The 12,149-nt window shown below is 44.3% G+C and overlaps 1 protein-coding gene across 8 annotated transcripts in view; it reads right to left on the bottom strand.

Moving 5' to 3' along the window:
• Positions 1-6,072, bottom strand: part of SLC41A3 (solute carrier family 41 member 3) — a 46,176-nt gene extending 40,104 nt beyond the window's left edge. The window contains exon 1 of one of the 8 annotated variants that reach the window (XM_056524886.1): positions 5,915-6,072. Coding sequence is in view for 3 of the 8 variants with exons in the window: in XM_056524882.1 (XP_056380857.1) it covers positions 5,395-5,502 (108 nt within the window). In the remaining 5 variants the exon portion in view is untranslated. Of the gene's footprint in view, positions 1-3,778; positions 3,881-5,394; positions 5,609-5,914 lie in introns of those variants that run through there. The other 7 variants (XM_056524890.1, XM_056524882.1, XM_056524883.1 and 4 more) reach the window with 7 other exon arrangements.
• Between the last annotated feature and the right edge of the window lie 6,077 nt (positions 6,073-12,149).

Raw genomic sequence — 12,149 nt, 5'->3', positions numbered from 1 at the left:
TCAACTTCCGGACGCTGGGGAGCGGAGCTCCGGAAGCAGGGCAGCGGAGTACCCCTTTAAGGACCAGACCTTTTTTTGCACATCTGACCACTGTCACTTTAAGCATTAATAACTCTGGGATGCTTTTACTTATGAATTTGATTCCGAGATTGTTTTTTCGTGACATATTCTACTTTAACATAGTGGTAAATTTTCGTCATTTCTTGGTGAAAAATTCCAAAATTTCATGAAAAATTTGAAAATGTTGCATTTTTCTAACTTTGAAGCTCTCTGCTTGTAAGGAAAATAGACATACCAAATACATTTTATATTGATTCACATTTTGGAGAGTGAATTTTGCTGAAATGTTTTTTGGGGGGCATGTCCCATTTGGGAAGCCCCAGAACAGCAAAAAAAACAAAAAAATGGCATACTATTTTGCAAACTAAACCCCTCAAGGCATGTAACAAGGGGTCCAGTGAGCCTTAACACCCCACAGGTGTTTGACGACTTTTCGTTAAAGTCAGATGTGTAAATGAAACATTTTTTTTTTTCACTAACATGCAGTTTTTTCCGAAATATACAATTTGTAAAAATGGTAATGGGAGAAAATGCCCCCCAATATTTGTAACCCCATTTCTTCTGAGTATGGAAATACCCCATGTTAGGATGTAAAATGCTCTGCGGGCGAACTACAATGCTCAGAAGAGAAGGAGTCACATTTGGCTTTTGGTAAGCAAATTTTGCTGAAATGGTTTTTGGGGGGCATGTTGCATTTAGGAAGCTCCTATGGTGCATGAACAGCAAAAAAAAACAACACATGGAATACTATTTTGGAAACTACACCCCTTAAGGAACGTAACAAGGGGTACAGTGAGCATTAACACCTCACAGGTGTTTGACAACTTTTTGTTAAAGTCGGATGTGTAAATGAAAAAAAGTTTTTTTTCACTAAAATGCTGGTTTTTCCCCAAATTTTAGATTTTTACAAGGGGTAATGCCCCTCAAAATTTGTAACCCCATTTCTTCTGAGTATCCAAATACCCTATGTGTGGATGTCAAGTGCTCAGTTGGTCCACTACAATGCTCAGAAGAGAAGGAGCGCCACTGAGCTATTGGAGAGAGAATTTGTTTGGAATGGAAGTCAGGGGCCATATGCGTTTACAAAGCCCCCCGTGGTGCCAGAACAGAGGACCCCCCCCCCCCCCACATGTGACCCCATTTTGGAAACTACACCCCACACAGAATTTAATAAGGGGTGCAGTGAGCATTTATATCCCACTGGCGTTTGACAGATATTTGGAATAGTGGGCTGTGCAAATTAAAAATTACATTTTTCATTTTCATGGACCACTGTTCCAAAAATCTGTCAGACACCTGTGGGGTGTACATGCTCACTGTAACCCTTATTACATTACGTGAGGGGTGTCGTTTCCAAAATGGGGTCAGATGTGGGGGAGAGTTCATTGTTCTGGCACTATGGGGGCTTTGTAAACACACGTGGCCTTAAATTCGGACAATTTTTCTCTCCAAAAGCCCAATGGCTCTCTTCTGAGCATTGTAATGCACCCACAGAGCACTTTACATCCATATATGGGGTATGTTCTTACTCAGAAGAAATGGGGTTACAAATTTTGGGGGGCTTTTTTCCTATTTTCCCTTGTGAAAATGAAAAATTTAGGGTAACACCAGCATGTTAGTAAAAATTTTTTTTTTCATTTTCCCATCTAAATTTTACGAAAATTCGTCCCTTGTTACGTTCCGTAAGGGGTGTAGTTTGCAAAATGGGGTCACATGTGGGTATTTTTTTTTTGCGTTTATGTCAGAACCGTTGTAAAATCACCAATTTAGGCCTCAAGTGTACATAGTGCACTCTCACTCCTGAGCCTTGTTGTGCACCCGCAGAGCATTTTACGCCCCACATATGGGTTATTTCTGTACCCAGGAGAAATTGCGTTACAAATTTTTGGGGTCTTTTTTTCCTTTTACCTCTTGTAAAAATAAAAAGTATGGGCAACACCAGCATATTAGTGTAAATTTTTTTATACTAACAGGCTGGTGTAGACCCCAACTTTTCCTTTTCGTAAGAAAAAACAAAAAAAAATTTGTAGTGCAATTGCTGCCGAGTACAGAAATACCCCATATGTGGCCCTTAACTGTTACCTTGAAATACGACAGGGCTCTGAAGTGAGAGAGCACCATGAGCATTTGAGGACTGAATTAGGGATTGCATAGGGGTGGACATAGGGGTATTCTACGCCAGTGATTCCCAAACAGGGTACCTCCAGCTGTTGCTAAGCTCCCACCATGCCTGGACAGTCAGTGGCTGTCCAGAAATGCTGGAAGTTGTTTTCTTGCAACTGGAGGCTCCGTTTTGGAAACACTGCCGTATGATACGTTTTTAATTTTTATTGGGGGGGGGGGGGGGCAGTGTGAGGGGGTGTATATGTAGTGTTTACCCTTTATTATGTGTTAGTGTAGTGTAGTGTTTTACCCTTTATTATGTGTTAGTGTAGTGTAGTGTTTTTAGGGTACATTCACACAGGCAGGGTTTGCGGTAAGTTTCCCGCTAGGAGTTTGCGCTGCGGCAGAAAATTTGCCGCATCTCAAACTTGTTTTGAGACACTGTAAACTTCAGCTGTTTCAAAACTACAACTCCCAGCATGCACTGACAGACCGTGTATGCTTGGAATTTTACTTTTGCAACAGCTGAAGGCACACTGGTTGGAAAACCTTCAGTTAGGTTCTGTTACCTAACTCAGTATTTTACAACCAGTGTGCCCCCAGCTGTTGCAAAAATACAACTCCCAGCATGTACTGATCGCTGAAGGGCATGCTTGGAGATGTAGTTATGCAACAGCTGGAGGTACGCAACTACAACTCCCAGCATGGCGAGACAGCTGTTTGCTGTTTGGGCATGCTGGGAGTTGTAGTTTTGCAAGATCTGAAGGGCCACAGTTTAGAGACCACTGCACAGTGGTCTCTAAACTGTAGCCCTCCCGATGTTGCAAAACTACAAATACCAGCATGCCCAAACAGCAAACTACTGTGTGGGCATGCTGGGAGTTGTAGTTTTGCAAGATCTAGAGGACCACAGTTTAGAGACCACTACACAGTGATCTCCAAACTATAGCCCTCCAGCTGTTGCAAAACTGCAATTCCCAGCATGCCCAAACAGTAAACAGCTGTCTGGGAATGCTGGGAGTTGTAGTTTTGCAACATCTGGAGGGCTACAGTTTAGAGACCACTGTATAGTGGTCTCCAAACTGTAGCCCTCCAGATGTTGCTAGGCAGCTACTCACCGTCTTCCGTAGGATCGCCGCACCAGGGAGCCGCATCGCCGTCCTCTGCTGCCTACCGCCGATGGTAAGTGGACCTCTGGCGCCGGTGATTTGCGCCCCCCCCCCCCACCATTGTCACGGGATGCCTGTGGAATGATTCCAGCAGGCATCCCGGTCCGGTCCCCGCCTGGCGCGTGGTGGGGACCGAAATTCCCACGGGTGTACAGGTACACCCTTCGTCCTTAAGTACCAGGGTGTACCTGTACGCCCATGGTCCCTAAGTGGTTAAATGGGGTCTGTTGGGGTTTCCATTAGATGCCATTATTTTTCAGGATTTTAGCAAAGAAAATATCTGACATGCAGGATTCTTTCTTCGTTCCTGTCCCGTCATTATAATGGAATACGCACATGGAGCCCCAAACATTGATGTGAACATAGCCTTACATGCACATTGGAAAAAAAATGTCATACAATGAGAAATATGAAATGCCATATAATGTTTTTTTGTGTTTCTTTACCTTATTTTTCTCTTTATTCTGTGGGTCAATACGATTAAAATGAGAAGTATCACATTATTCTGACCCCCTATAACTTATTTTTTTTCTGTATATGGGGCTGTATGATGGCTCATTTTCTGCTCTGTGAACTGTAGTTTTTATTGGTACAACTTTTGCGTATATCTGACTTTTTGATCACTTTTTATTCTTTTTATTTCTGTGATGTGACCGAAAATCTGCAATTTTGGACTTTAGTATTTATTTACATTTACGCCGTTCACTGTGCGGGATCATTGCCATTGGACATTTCCCCATGCGGCAATACCAAATATGTTGATTTATTAAAATGTTTTACTTGTTTGTTAGTTTTTTTGTTAACTGGGAAAAGAAGATAATTTTATTTTTAATTGGGGAAGGGCTTATTCACTTTTAATAACTTTATTTTTACACTTTTTTAATCCCCACAGGGGACTATTTTTTGCAATCTTTTTATTGCTAATACTGATCAGTGTTATCTGCAATCTAATTCTCTGGTCTGCTAGAAGGCAGGCCAAAGGAGAAGATCACAGCAGATGGCTGGGAGCAGGTGGGTGGAGCTCCGGCAGCCATCTTTATTGATCGGACCACTGTGATTTCACCGACCTTGCACGACCACCGCATACTTCAGATGCCATGATCATCTGAAGGGATAATGGCGGTCATCAACGTGATCGATGTCCGCCATAACCTGTGGGTCCCTCGCTGCTGACAGGAGGAAGTACATTTACACTGTGCATCCTCTAGGGCAGTGGTCTTCAAACTGCGGACCTCCAGATGTTGCAAAACTACAACTCCCAGCATGCTGGGAGTTGTAGTTTTGCAACATCTGGAGGTTTGCAGGTTGAAGATCACTGCTCTAGGGGTTAAAAATAAAAGAAGCTATCTGATTGATTACTATGGGCAACTACACCACTCTTCTTCTGCACAAGTTTTGATAAATCTCTCACACTATTTATTTTTTTTAACAAAAACTTCACATAACCTGCATCTTGGCAGTGAAAAATTAGAGGGCACGTTTTTGCAATACAGTTTTTTATCAGGTTTTTGATTTAAAAAAAAAAAAACGGATTCCTCAAAACCTGACTAAACTGTATCAAAAACGTGTGTACAAAGTTTTATCTGTATACGGTTTGAAAAATGATGTCCGGATGCATCAGTTTTTTAAGAAAAAAAAACGTATACGTTTTGAACTTTTCACTCCATTTTGAATAAAGTTTCACTTGTTTGATTGAAATTCCAAGAATAAAAACTGTGCAAAGTCAAAAACCGTATGGTGAAAACTGGATGGAACCGTATGCACATACAGGTCTGTACGGTTCCCATTGACTCCCATTTAAAAAAAAAAAAAAACGTATACGGTTTAATACGGTTTTTCACTCAGACCAAAAACCATGGTAGGACACGGTTTTCTGTCCAGAAAAAAAGTTAAAAACCGTGTGGTTTGAAAAACGGAGACAACCATATACAATATGGTGCATACGGTTTTGAATAGAAATTCTATGGCCACGGTTAGCTGTACGGTTGCATACGTTTTTTTTGTTTTTGTTTTTTTTAAACGTAACCAAAAACTGTATAGAAAAATCGTGGTGTGAACCCACCCTCACCACAGAGCAGCTTTCATTTCCTTTAGTGTTGTGATCCGTTGCTATAGGAAACAAAGACAGTTTTCCATAGTTTTTATTTCTACTCATGCAGGAGTTCACCATTCATTCATTGCGCCCTCTGTCGGGGAGAAGCTGCAACTACAGCCTTTGTGAGTTATGTTAGGGGAGTGTGAACACGAGGCTAGTGAATGGGGTTTATAATAACTGTCTATTATCTATAAGAGAGGACGTTGGCAGCAGGAGGAGCACAAGGACCAATCAGATCCTATCTCTCTATGTCAGCGCCCGCTATTGGGCGGAACCTGCTATTACAGGGGCGGTGATTAGCAAGTTACCGAGGGTGGCGAATGGCAGGCGGGCTCTCCGGGGCATTGTTATCTGCACAGCAGTTCCTTCGGGCGGGAATGTGCCCGGACCAGGGACCCTGGAGGGGAGGAGGTTGGGGCCACGTGGCGTCCTGTAGGGTGGGCACATTAACCTGAAGTGTTAACCCCTTGTGCTCCCCACGACCTACCTTTATTCCTGGGTTAGGGGAAGGCTGCATTAGGGCCCCTCGGGTGCTGGCAGAGTTTCGGGGTGCAGCCCCGAGCAGGGTTCTGGGTGCCCATATAACCCGGGAGGAGGATCCCGGGGAGGAGGCGCATTGCCGGGATCCGCCTGCAGGAGGCGCGCACTGACCGGAGCCGGTGTGTTGTGGTAAAAACCGACACCACTGTAATACCGGCGGATGGTCCCTGGAGAGCTCAGAGCAGCGCCACCTATAGGTTATTGATACCAGCCTACGAATCTAGGACTGTAGTCACCCCAAAAACCTCAGCAGGGTGACCATATCCTATAGGTATATTTATAGAAATGGAGCACCAGGCATGAGAGGAGTTATATAAACCAATGGTCTTCAAACTGTGGACCTCCAGCTGCTGCAGAACTACAACTCCCAGCATGCTGACGGAATACAGCAAGGGAATTCCTCCTTAAAGGGGTACTCCGCCCCTAGACATCTTATCCCCTATCCAAAGGGGATAAGATGTCAGATTGCTGGGGACCCCTGGGATCTCGGCTGAAGGACCCACCTGTTGCGGCTTCCGGAAACGCTGGAGGCTTCGGCACGTCACGTGAGATCGTGAAGTCATGTCCCCCCGTATGACGTCAGGCCACGCCCCTCAATGCAAGTCTATGGTAGGGGGCGTGGCAGTGCCACGCCCCCTCCCTAGACTTGCATTGAGGGGCGGGACGTGATGTCACACGGGGGCGGAGTCGTGATGTCACCATCTCACGTCACCGTGGTCGGGAGGCGTTAGGATGAGAGCCTCCAGCGCTGCCGGAAGCCGCAACAGGTGGGTTCTGTAGCCGAGATCCCGGGGGTCCCCAGTGGCGGGACCCCCACGATCTGACATCTTATCCCCTATCCTTTGGATAGGGGATAAGATGTCTAGGGGCGGAGTACCCCTTTAAAGGACAACTGCAGCGGTATGACACTTATCCCCTATCCACAGGATAGGGGATAAGTGTTTGATTGCGGGGGGTCCGACCGCTGGGACCCTCCGCGATCTCCCTAACGGAGCGCCGCCATAAGCACTCATGGTGAGCGCTAAGGCGCGTAGTGTCGACCTAGAGGTCGACGGTGACGCCCCGTCTCCTCCCCGTCCCCATACAGTTCTATGGGGGAGGCACGAACGCTGCCTCCCCTCCTCTCCCATAGAGATGTATGGAGGAGGTGTGCCGGCTGCAACGTCATGCTGCGGCCAGCACGCCCCCTGCACGGGACAGCCGCAGCCCCGTACAGGAGATCACAGGGGGTCCCAGCGGTCGAACCCCCCGCGATCAAACACTTATCCCCTATCCTGTGGATAGGGGATAAGTGTTAATCACGCTGCAGATGTCTTTTACATTTCTGTAGTTTGCACAGGCCGGAAGGGGACTGGGCCAGGTGGGTGTTCTCGCCTACAGCTCCCATCATGCCTTCTGTCCGCATGAAGTTTGTTGTAGTGTGCTACAGTTCATCAGGTGTACACAGTAACAGTTCATTAGGTGTACACAGTAACAGTTCATTAGGTGTACACAGCAACAGTTCATTAGGGGGCACAGTAACGGTTCATTAGGTGTACACAGTAACAGTTCATTAGGTGTACACAGTAACTTCATTAGGTGTACACAGTAACTTCATTAGGTGTACACAGTAACAGTTCATTAGGTGTACACAGTAACGGTTCATTAGGTGTACACAGTAACTGTTCATTAGGTACACAGTAACTTCATTAGGTGTACACAGTAACAGTTCATTAGGTGTACACAGTAACAGTTCATTAGGTGTACACAGCAACAGTTCATTAGGGGGCACAGTAACGGTTCATTAGGTGTACACAGTAACTGTTCATTAGGTACACAGTAACTTCATTAGGTGTACACAGTAACAGTTCATTAGGTGTACACAGTAACAGTTCATTAGGTGTACACAGTAACAGTTCATTAGGTGTACACAGTAACAGTTCATTAGAGGGCACAGTAACGGTTCATTAGGTGTACACAGTAACTGTTCATTAGGGGGCACAGTAACAGTTCATTAGGTGTACACAGTAACGGTTCATTAGGTGTACACAGTAACTGTTCATTAGGTGTACACAGTGGTGCAGTTCACTAGGTGTACACAGTAACTGTTCATTAGGTGTACACAGTGGTGCAGTTCACTAGGTGTACACAGTAACAGTTCATTAGGTGTACACAGTAACAGTTCATTAGAGGGCACAGTAACGGTTCATTAGGTGTACACAGTAACTGTTCATTAGGGGGCACAGTAACAGTTCATTAGGTGTACACAGTAACGGTTCATTAGGTGTACACAGTAACTGTTCATTAGGTGTACACAGTGGTGCAGTTCACTAGGTGTACACAGTAACTGTTCATTAGGTGTACACAGTGGTGCAGTTCACTAGGTGTACACAGTAACAGTTCATTAGGTGTACACAGTGGCACAGTTCATTGGGTGTACACAGTGGCTCAGTTCATTGGGTGTACACAGTGGCACAGTTCATTAGAGGGCACAGTAACAGTTCATTAGGTGTACACAGTGGGTGCAGTTCATTGGGGTACAGTGGCTCAGTTCATTAGGGGGCAGTTGTACAGTTAAGGGCACAAATCTTTGGGGGCATAATTGCACAGTTCATTGGGATACAGTGGCAAAGTTCAGTAGTGGGCAGTGAATTCATTTATTGTTTGAGAAGACATTGTTTCAAGGAGCAAGTTGCAATATTGGGGCTAGGCACAGCATGTAGCGGTATTATATTTAGAGGAACAGTATATGGCAGTATTATATTTATGGGCAAACTGTGGAGTACTATTATAGTAAGGGGCACAGTGTGTGGCAGTATTATGTTCAGGAGCACAGTTCGTGGAAGAATTATATTCATGGGTACAGTGTATGGCAGTATTATATTCAGAGGGTGCAGTGTGTGGCAGTATTATATTTAGGGACACAGTGGGTAGCAGTATTATATTCAGGGGCACAGTTCGTGGAAGAATTGTATTCAGGGGTACAGTGTATGGCAGTATTATATTCAGAGGGTGCAGTGTGTGGCAGTATTATATTTAGGGACACAGTGTGTAGCAGTATTATATTCAGGAGGCACATTGTGTGAAGGTATTATATTCAGGAAGCACAGTTTGTGCCAGTATTACATTCAGGGGCACAATGTGTAGCAGTATTATATTCAGGAGACAAATTGTGTGCCATTATTATATTCAGGAGACACATTGTGTGCCAGTGTTGTATTCAGGAGGCAGCTCAGCTCAGTAGCTCATTTTACCTTGTGACTAGTTATTAGAGTAATAATAATCTAGTGCAACAGGCAGCACCTCTTTTTAGCATGGCAGTGCATTCAGCTTAGACTTTTACCTGATGGCAGACCTAGATAAGTGGACGTTTACCATAAAGGGGTGGTGGACACTGTTGTCTGTGGGTTTGGAATTTAGATGCCACATATGATGTGTGCCCACTGAGGTATAAGCACCCCTGCTTCTATGATTGTACCCCATATCTCAGGCTACAAGTCACGATCCATAATACATTGCATTCCTCCCTTCCTGTTATTACTTCAAGTATTAAAATTAGATAGGGGATAGACATTCTATTTCTGCCTGACCCATAGACCGCTGTAGGGTCCTGGTGCCATGTGCATGCAGGGAAGACAGGACTGCAAGACCATTAGGTACAATAGTACCAGCTAAAGTGATCATATAATGTCATCCAGAAGGCCCATATAGTAGTACCAATTATAGTGGCAAAATATCAGCAATATGGCCATATAATTGTCCCAGAAATATAGAGCATATAATATCGGTTATAGGAACCTTAGCATAGTACCAACAAAATTGACTATATGATATCAGTCATAGGAATTTTACAATTGTACCACCAATAGTGATCAACAATAAGATCTACAATGGGCACAGTGCTGGGACTTCTAGTCCTTAACAGGTGGGTTCACAGCTTCTTGGGTTCTGACCCTGACCCCTAATATCCAATGATCCATCAAAACTAGAGGCAGAACTCCAAAGGTCCAGTTAGGGAATTTTATTAACCCATCAGTGTGCAGATATGCAATGTTTTTATTCCAAAACAAATTATTTCTCCAGCTTGAGTACCAACAAAAGTGGTCATATGAGTCATAGGGACTTTACCATAGTGCCATTAAGGGTGTGTTCCCACCTGGCGTATACGCAGCGTATTTCACGCTGAGCAAAATTTTTTCGGCAGCAGCAGGAAATACGCTGCATATTCCTCGCTCACTATACACACAGGGTGCACAGTCACGCCGGCACACGGCCCCGCCTCCAAAACTCACTGCACGCATAGGGCTTCTGCCAGAAAGCCCTGTGAGTATAGTGAGCGAGGAATACGCAGCGTATTTCCAGCTGCTGCCGCAAATTTTGCGCAGCGTGAAATACGCTGCGTATACACCAGGTGGGAACGCACCCTAAAAGTGACCATATTATATCAGCCATAGTACCCATACCATAGTACCAACAAAAGTGACCATACAATATCATCCATAGGACCCATACAATAGTACCAACAAAAGTGACCATATAATATCAATCATAGGGACCTTACCATAGTTCCAACAATAGTGACAATATAATATCAGGTATAGGGACCTTACCATAGAACCATATAATATCAGTCATAGGGACCGTACCATATTACTAACAAAAGTAACAATACAATATCAGCCATAGGACCCATTCAATAGTACCAATAAAAGTGACCATATAATAACAGTCTTATGGGACTTACCATAAAACCAACAAAAGCGACCATATAAGTCATAGTCAGTCATAGGGACCTTACCATAGTACCAACAAAAGGGACCATACAATATCATCCATAGGACCCATACGATAGTACCAGCAAAAGTGACGATAGAATAACAGTCATCAGTCATAGAGACCTTACTAAAGTAATAGTGACCCTATAAGATCAGGCATAGGAACCTTACAATAGTACAAGCAATAGGGATCATAAAGTACCAATCATATGGCCCATACAGTACAGACCACGTGTAAAAGATAAAGATGACTTTCCAACATCATGGGAAAAAAATAAGTGATAACATTGCAGCAAACCCTCTGCAGTAAGAAGTAGTGTGTCTGTACAGGTTTTTCCGCCTCTAAATGTGAATTCAAGAGTTCCAGGCACTGACAGCAAGCAAAGTTCTGAAAACTGCTGAGAAGTTGAAGCACCAAATATCTTAGAAGGGTGCAGAACTTTTCAATATAAAAAAAAAAAAAAAAACCTTCACACCCCCACACTCCATTTATGAGAGGGACCTTGCATGTTATAGGGAGACTGTGTCCAGCTTTACCCTTTGGTACTACGCAGGATGGTGCCCAGCTCCCATACACAATAGCATTAGATCCAGATCCATTACCTGGGGATAATTAAAGCTTCATACACTGCGGCTGTAATGAGCTGTTGGGATGACCCCCCCGGTCGTGAGCGCCTGCAGATTGTGCCGGTGTCTCTGTGACACTGATGGCTCTACAGCTGTTGACTAGTTGGGGGCCACATTCTCAGCGTCACAGCTAATGTAACCGGGTTAAATTTCTGTCGGCTCAGCTTTACTCTCCTTTCACGAGTAAGTGAGACTCAGAGGGTAAAAGCGGTGGTGGTGTGTTGTAGGAGGTGGAACGGACAAGACAGCTATCCCTCAAGAGGTCATCCCACGTCACTGGATTATGTTGCAGGAATAAAAAATTCTATGTCCAGAAGATCAGTAATGGAAGTTACCATGGGAGACTTGGGATAAAAACATAGGGATTTAAAGGGGACTATCCAGGAATAGAAAAACAGAGCTATTTTCTTTCATCAACAGCTCCACTTCTGTCCCCAGGTTGGGTGTGGTATTACAGCTTGGCTCCATTCACTTCAATGGAACTGAGCTGCAGAACAACACCCAACCTGGAGACAGACGGTGAGCAGTTTTTGAAATACATTTTCTTTTCCTGGATAACCCCTTTAATCAGTCTATTAAGAAAAGATGGTTAGAAACATTTGAACATGGCGGCTTTCATCCATGAACAGCACAACACCTTTCTATGGGTCAGTGTTTCCCAAACAGGGTTCTTTAAGCTGTTGCAAAACTACAACTCCCAGCATGCACATCCACTGAGTACAGACTATCTCCTATATTACCATAGGCAACACCAGAAACAACCCATGCCAGTGTTTCCCAACCAGGGTTCTTTCAGCTGCT

Source organism: Hyla sarda, chromosome 6, assembly GCF_029499605.1.
Source record: "Hyla sarda isolate aHylSar1 chromosome 6, aHylSar1.hap1, whole genome shotgun sequence".
Lineage (NCBI taxonomy): Eukaryota > Metazoa > Chordata > Amphibia > Anura > Hylidae > Hyla > Hyla sarda.
The sequence above is the reverse complement of the archived record's forward strand: the minus strand, read 5'-3'. Positions and strand labels throughout refer to the sequence as shown.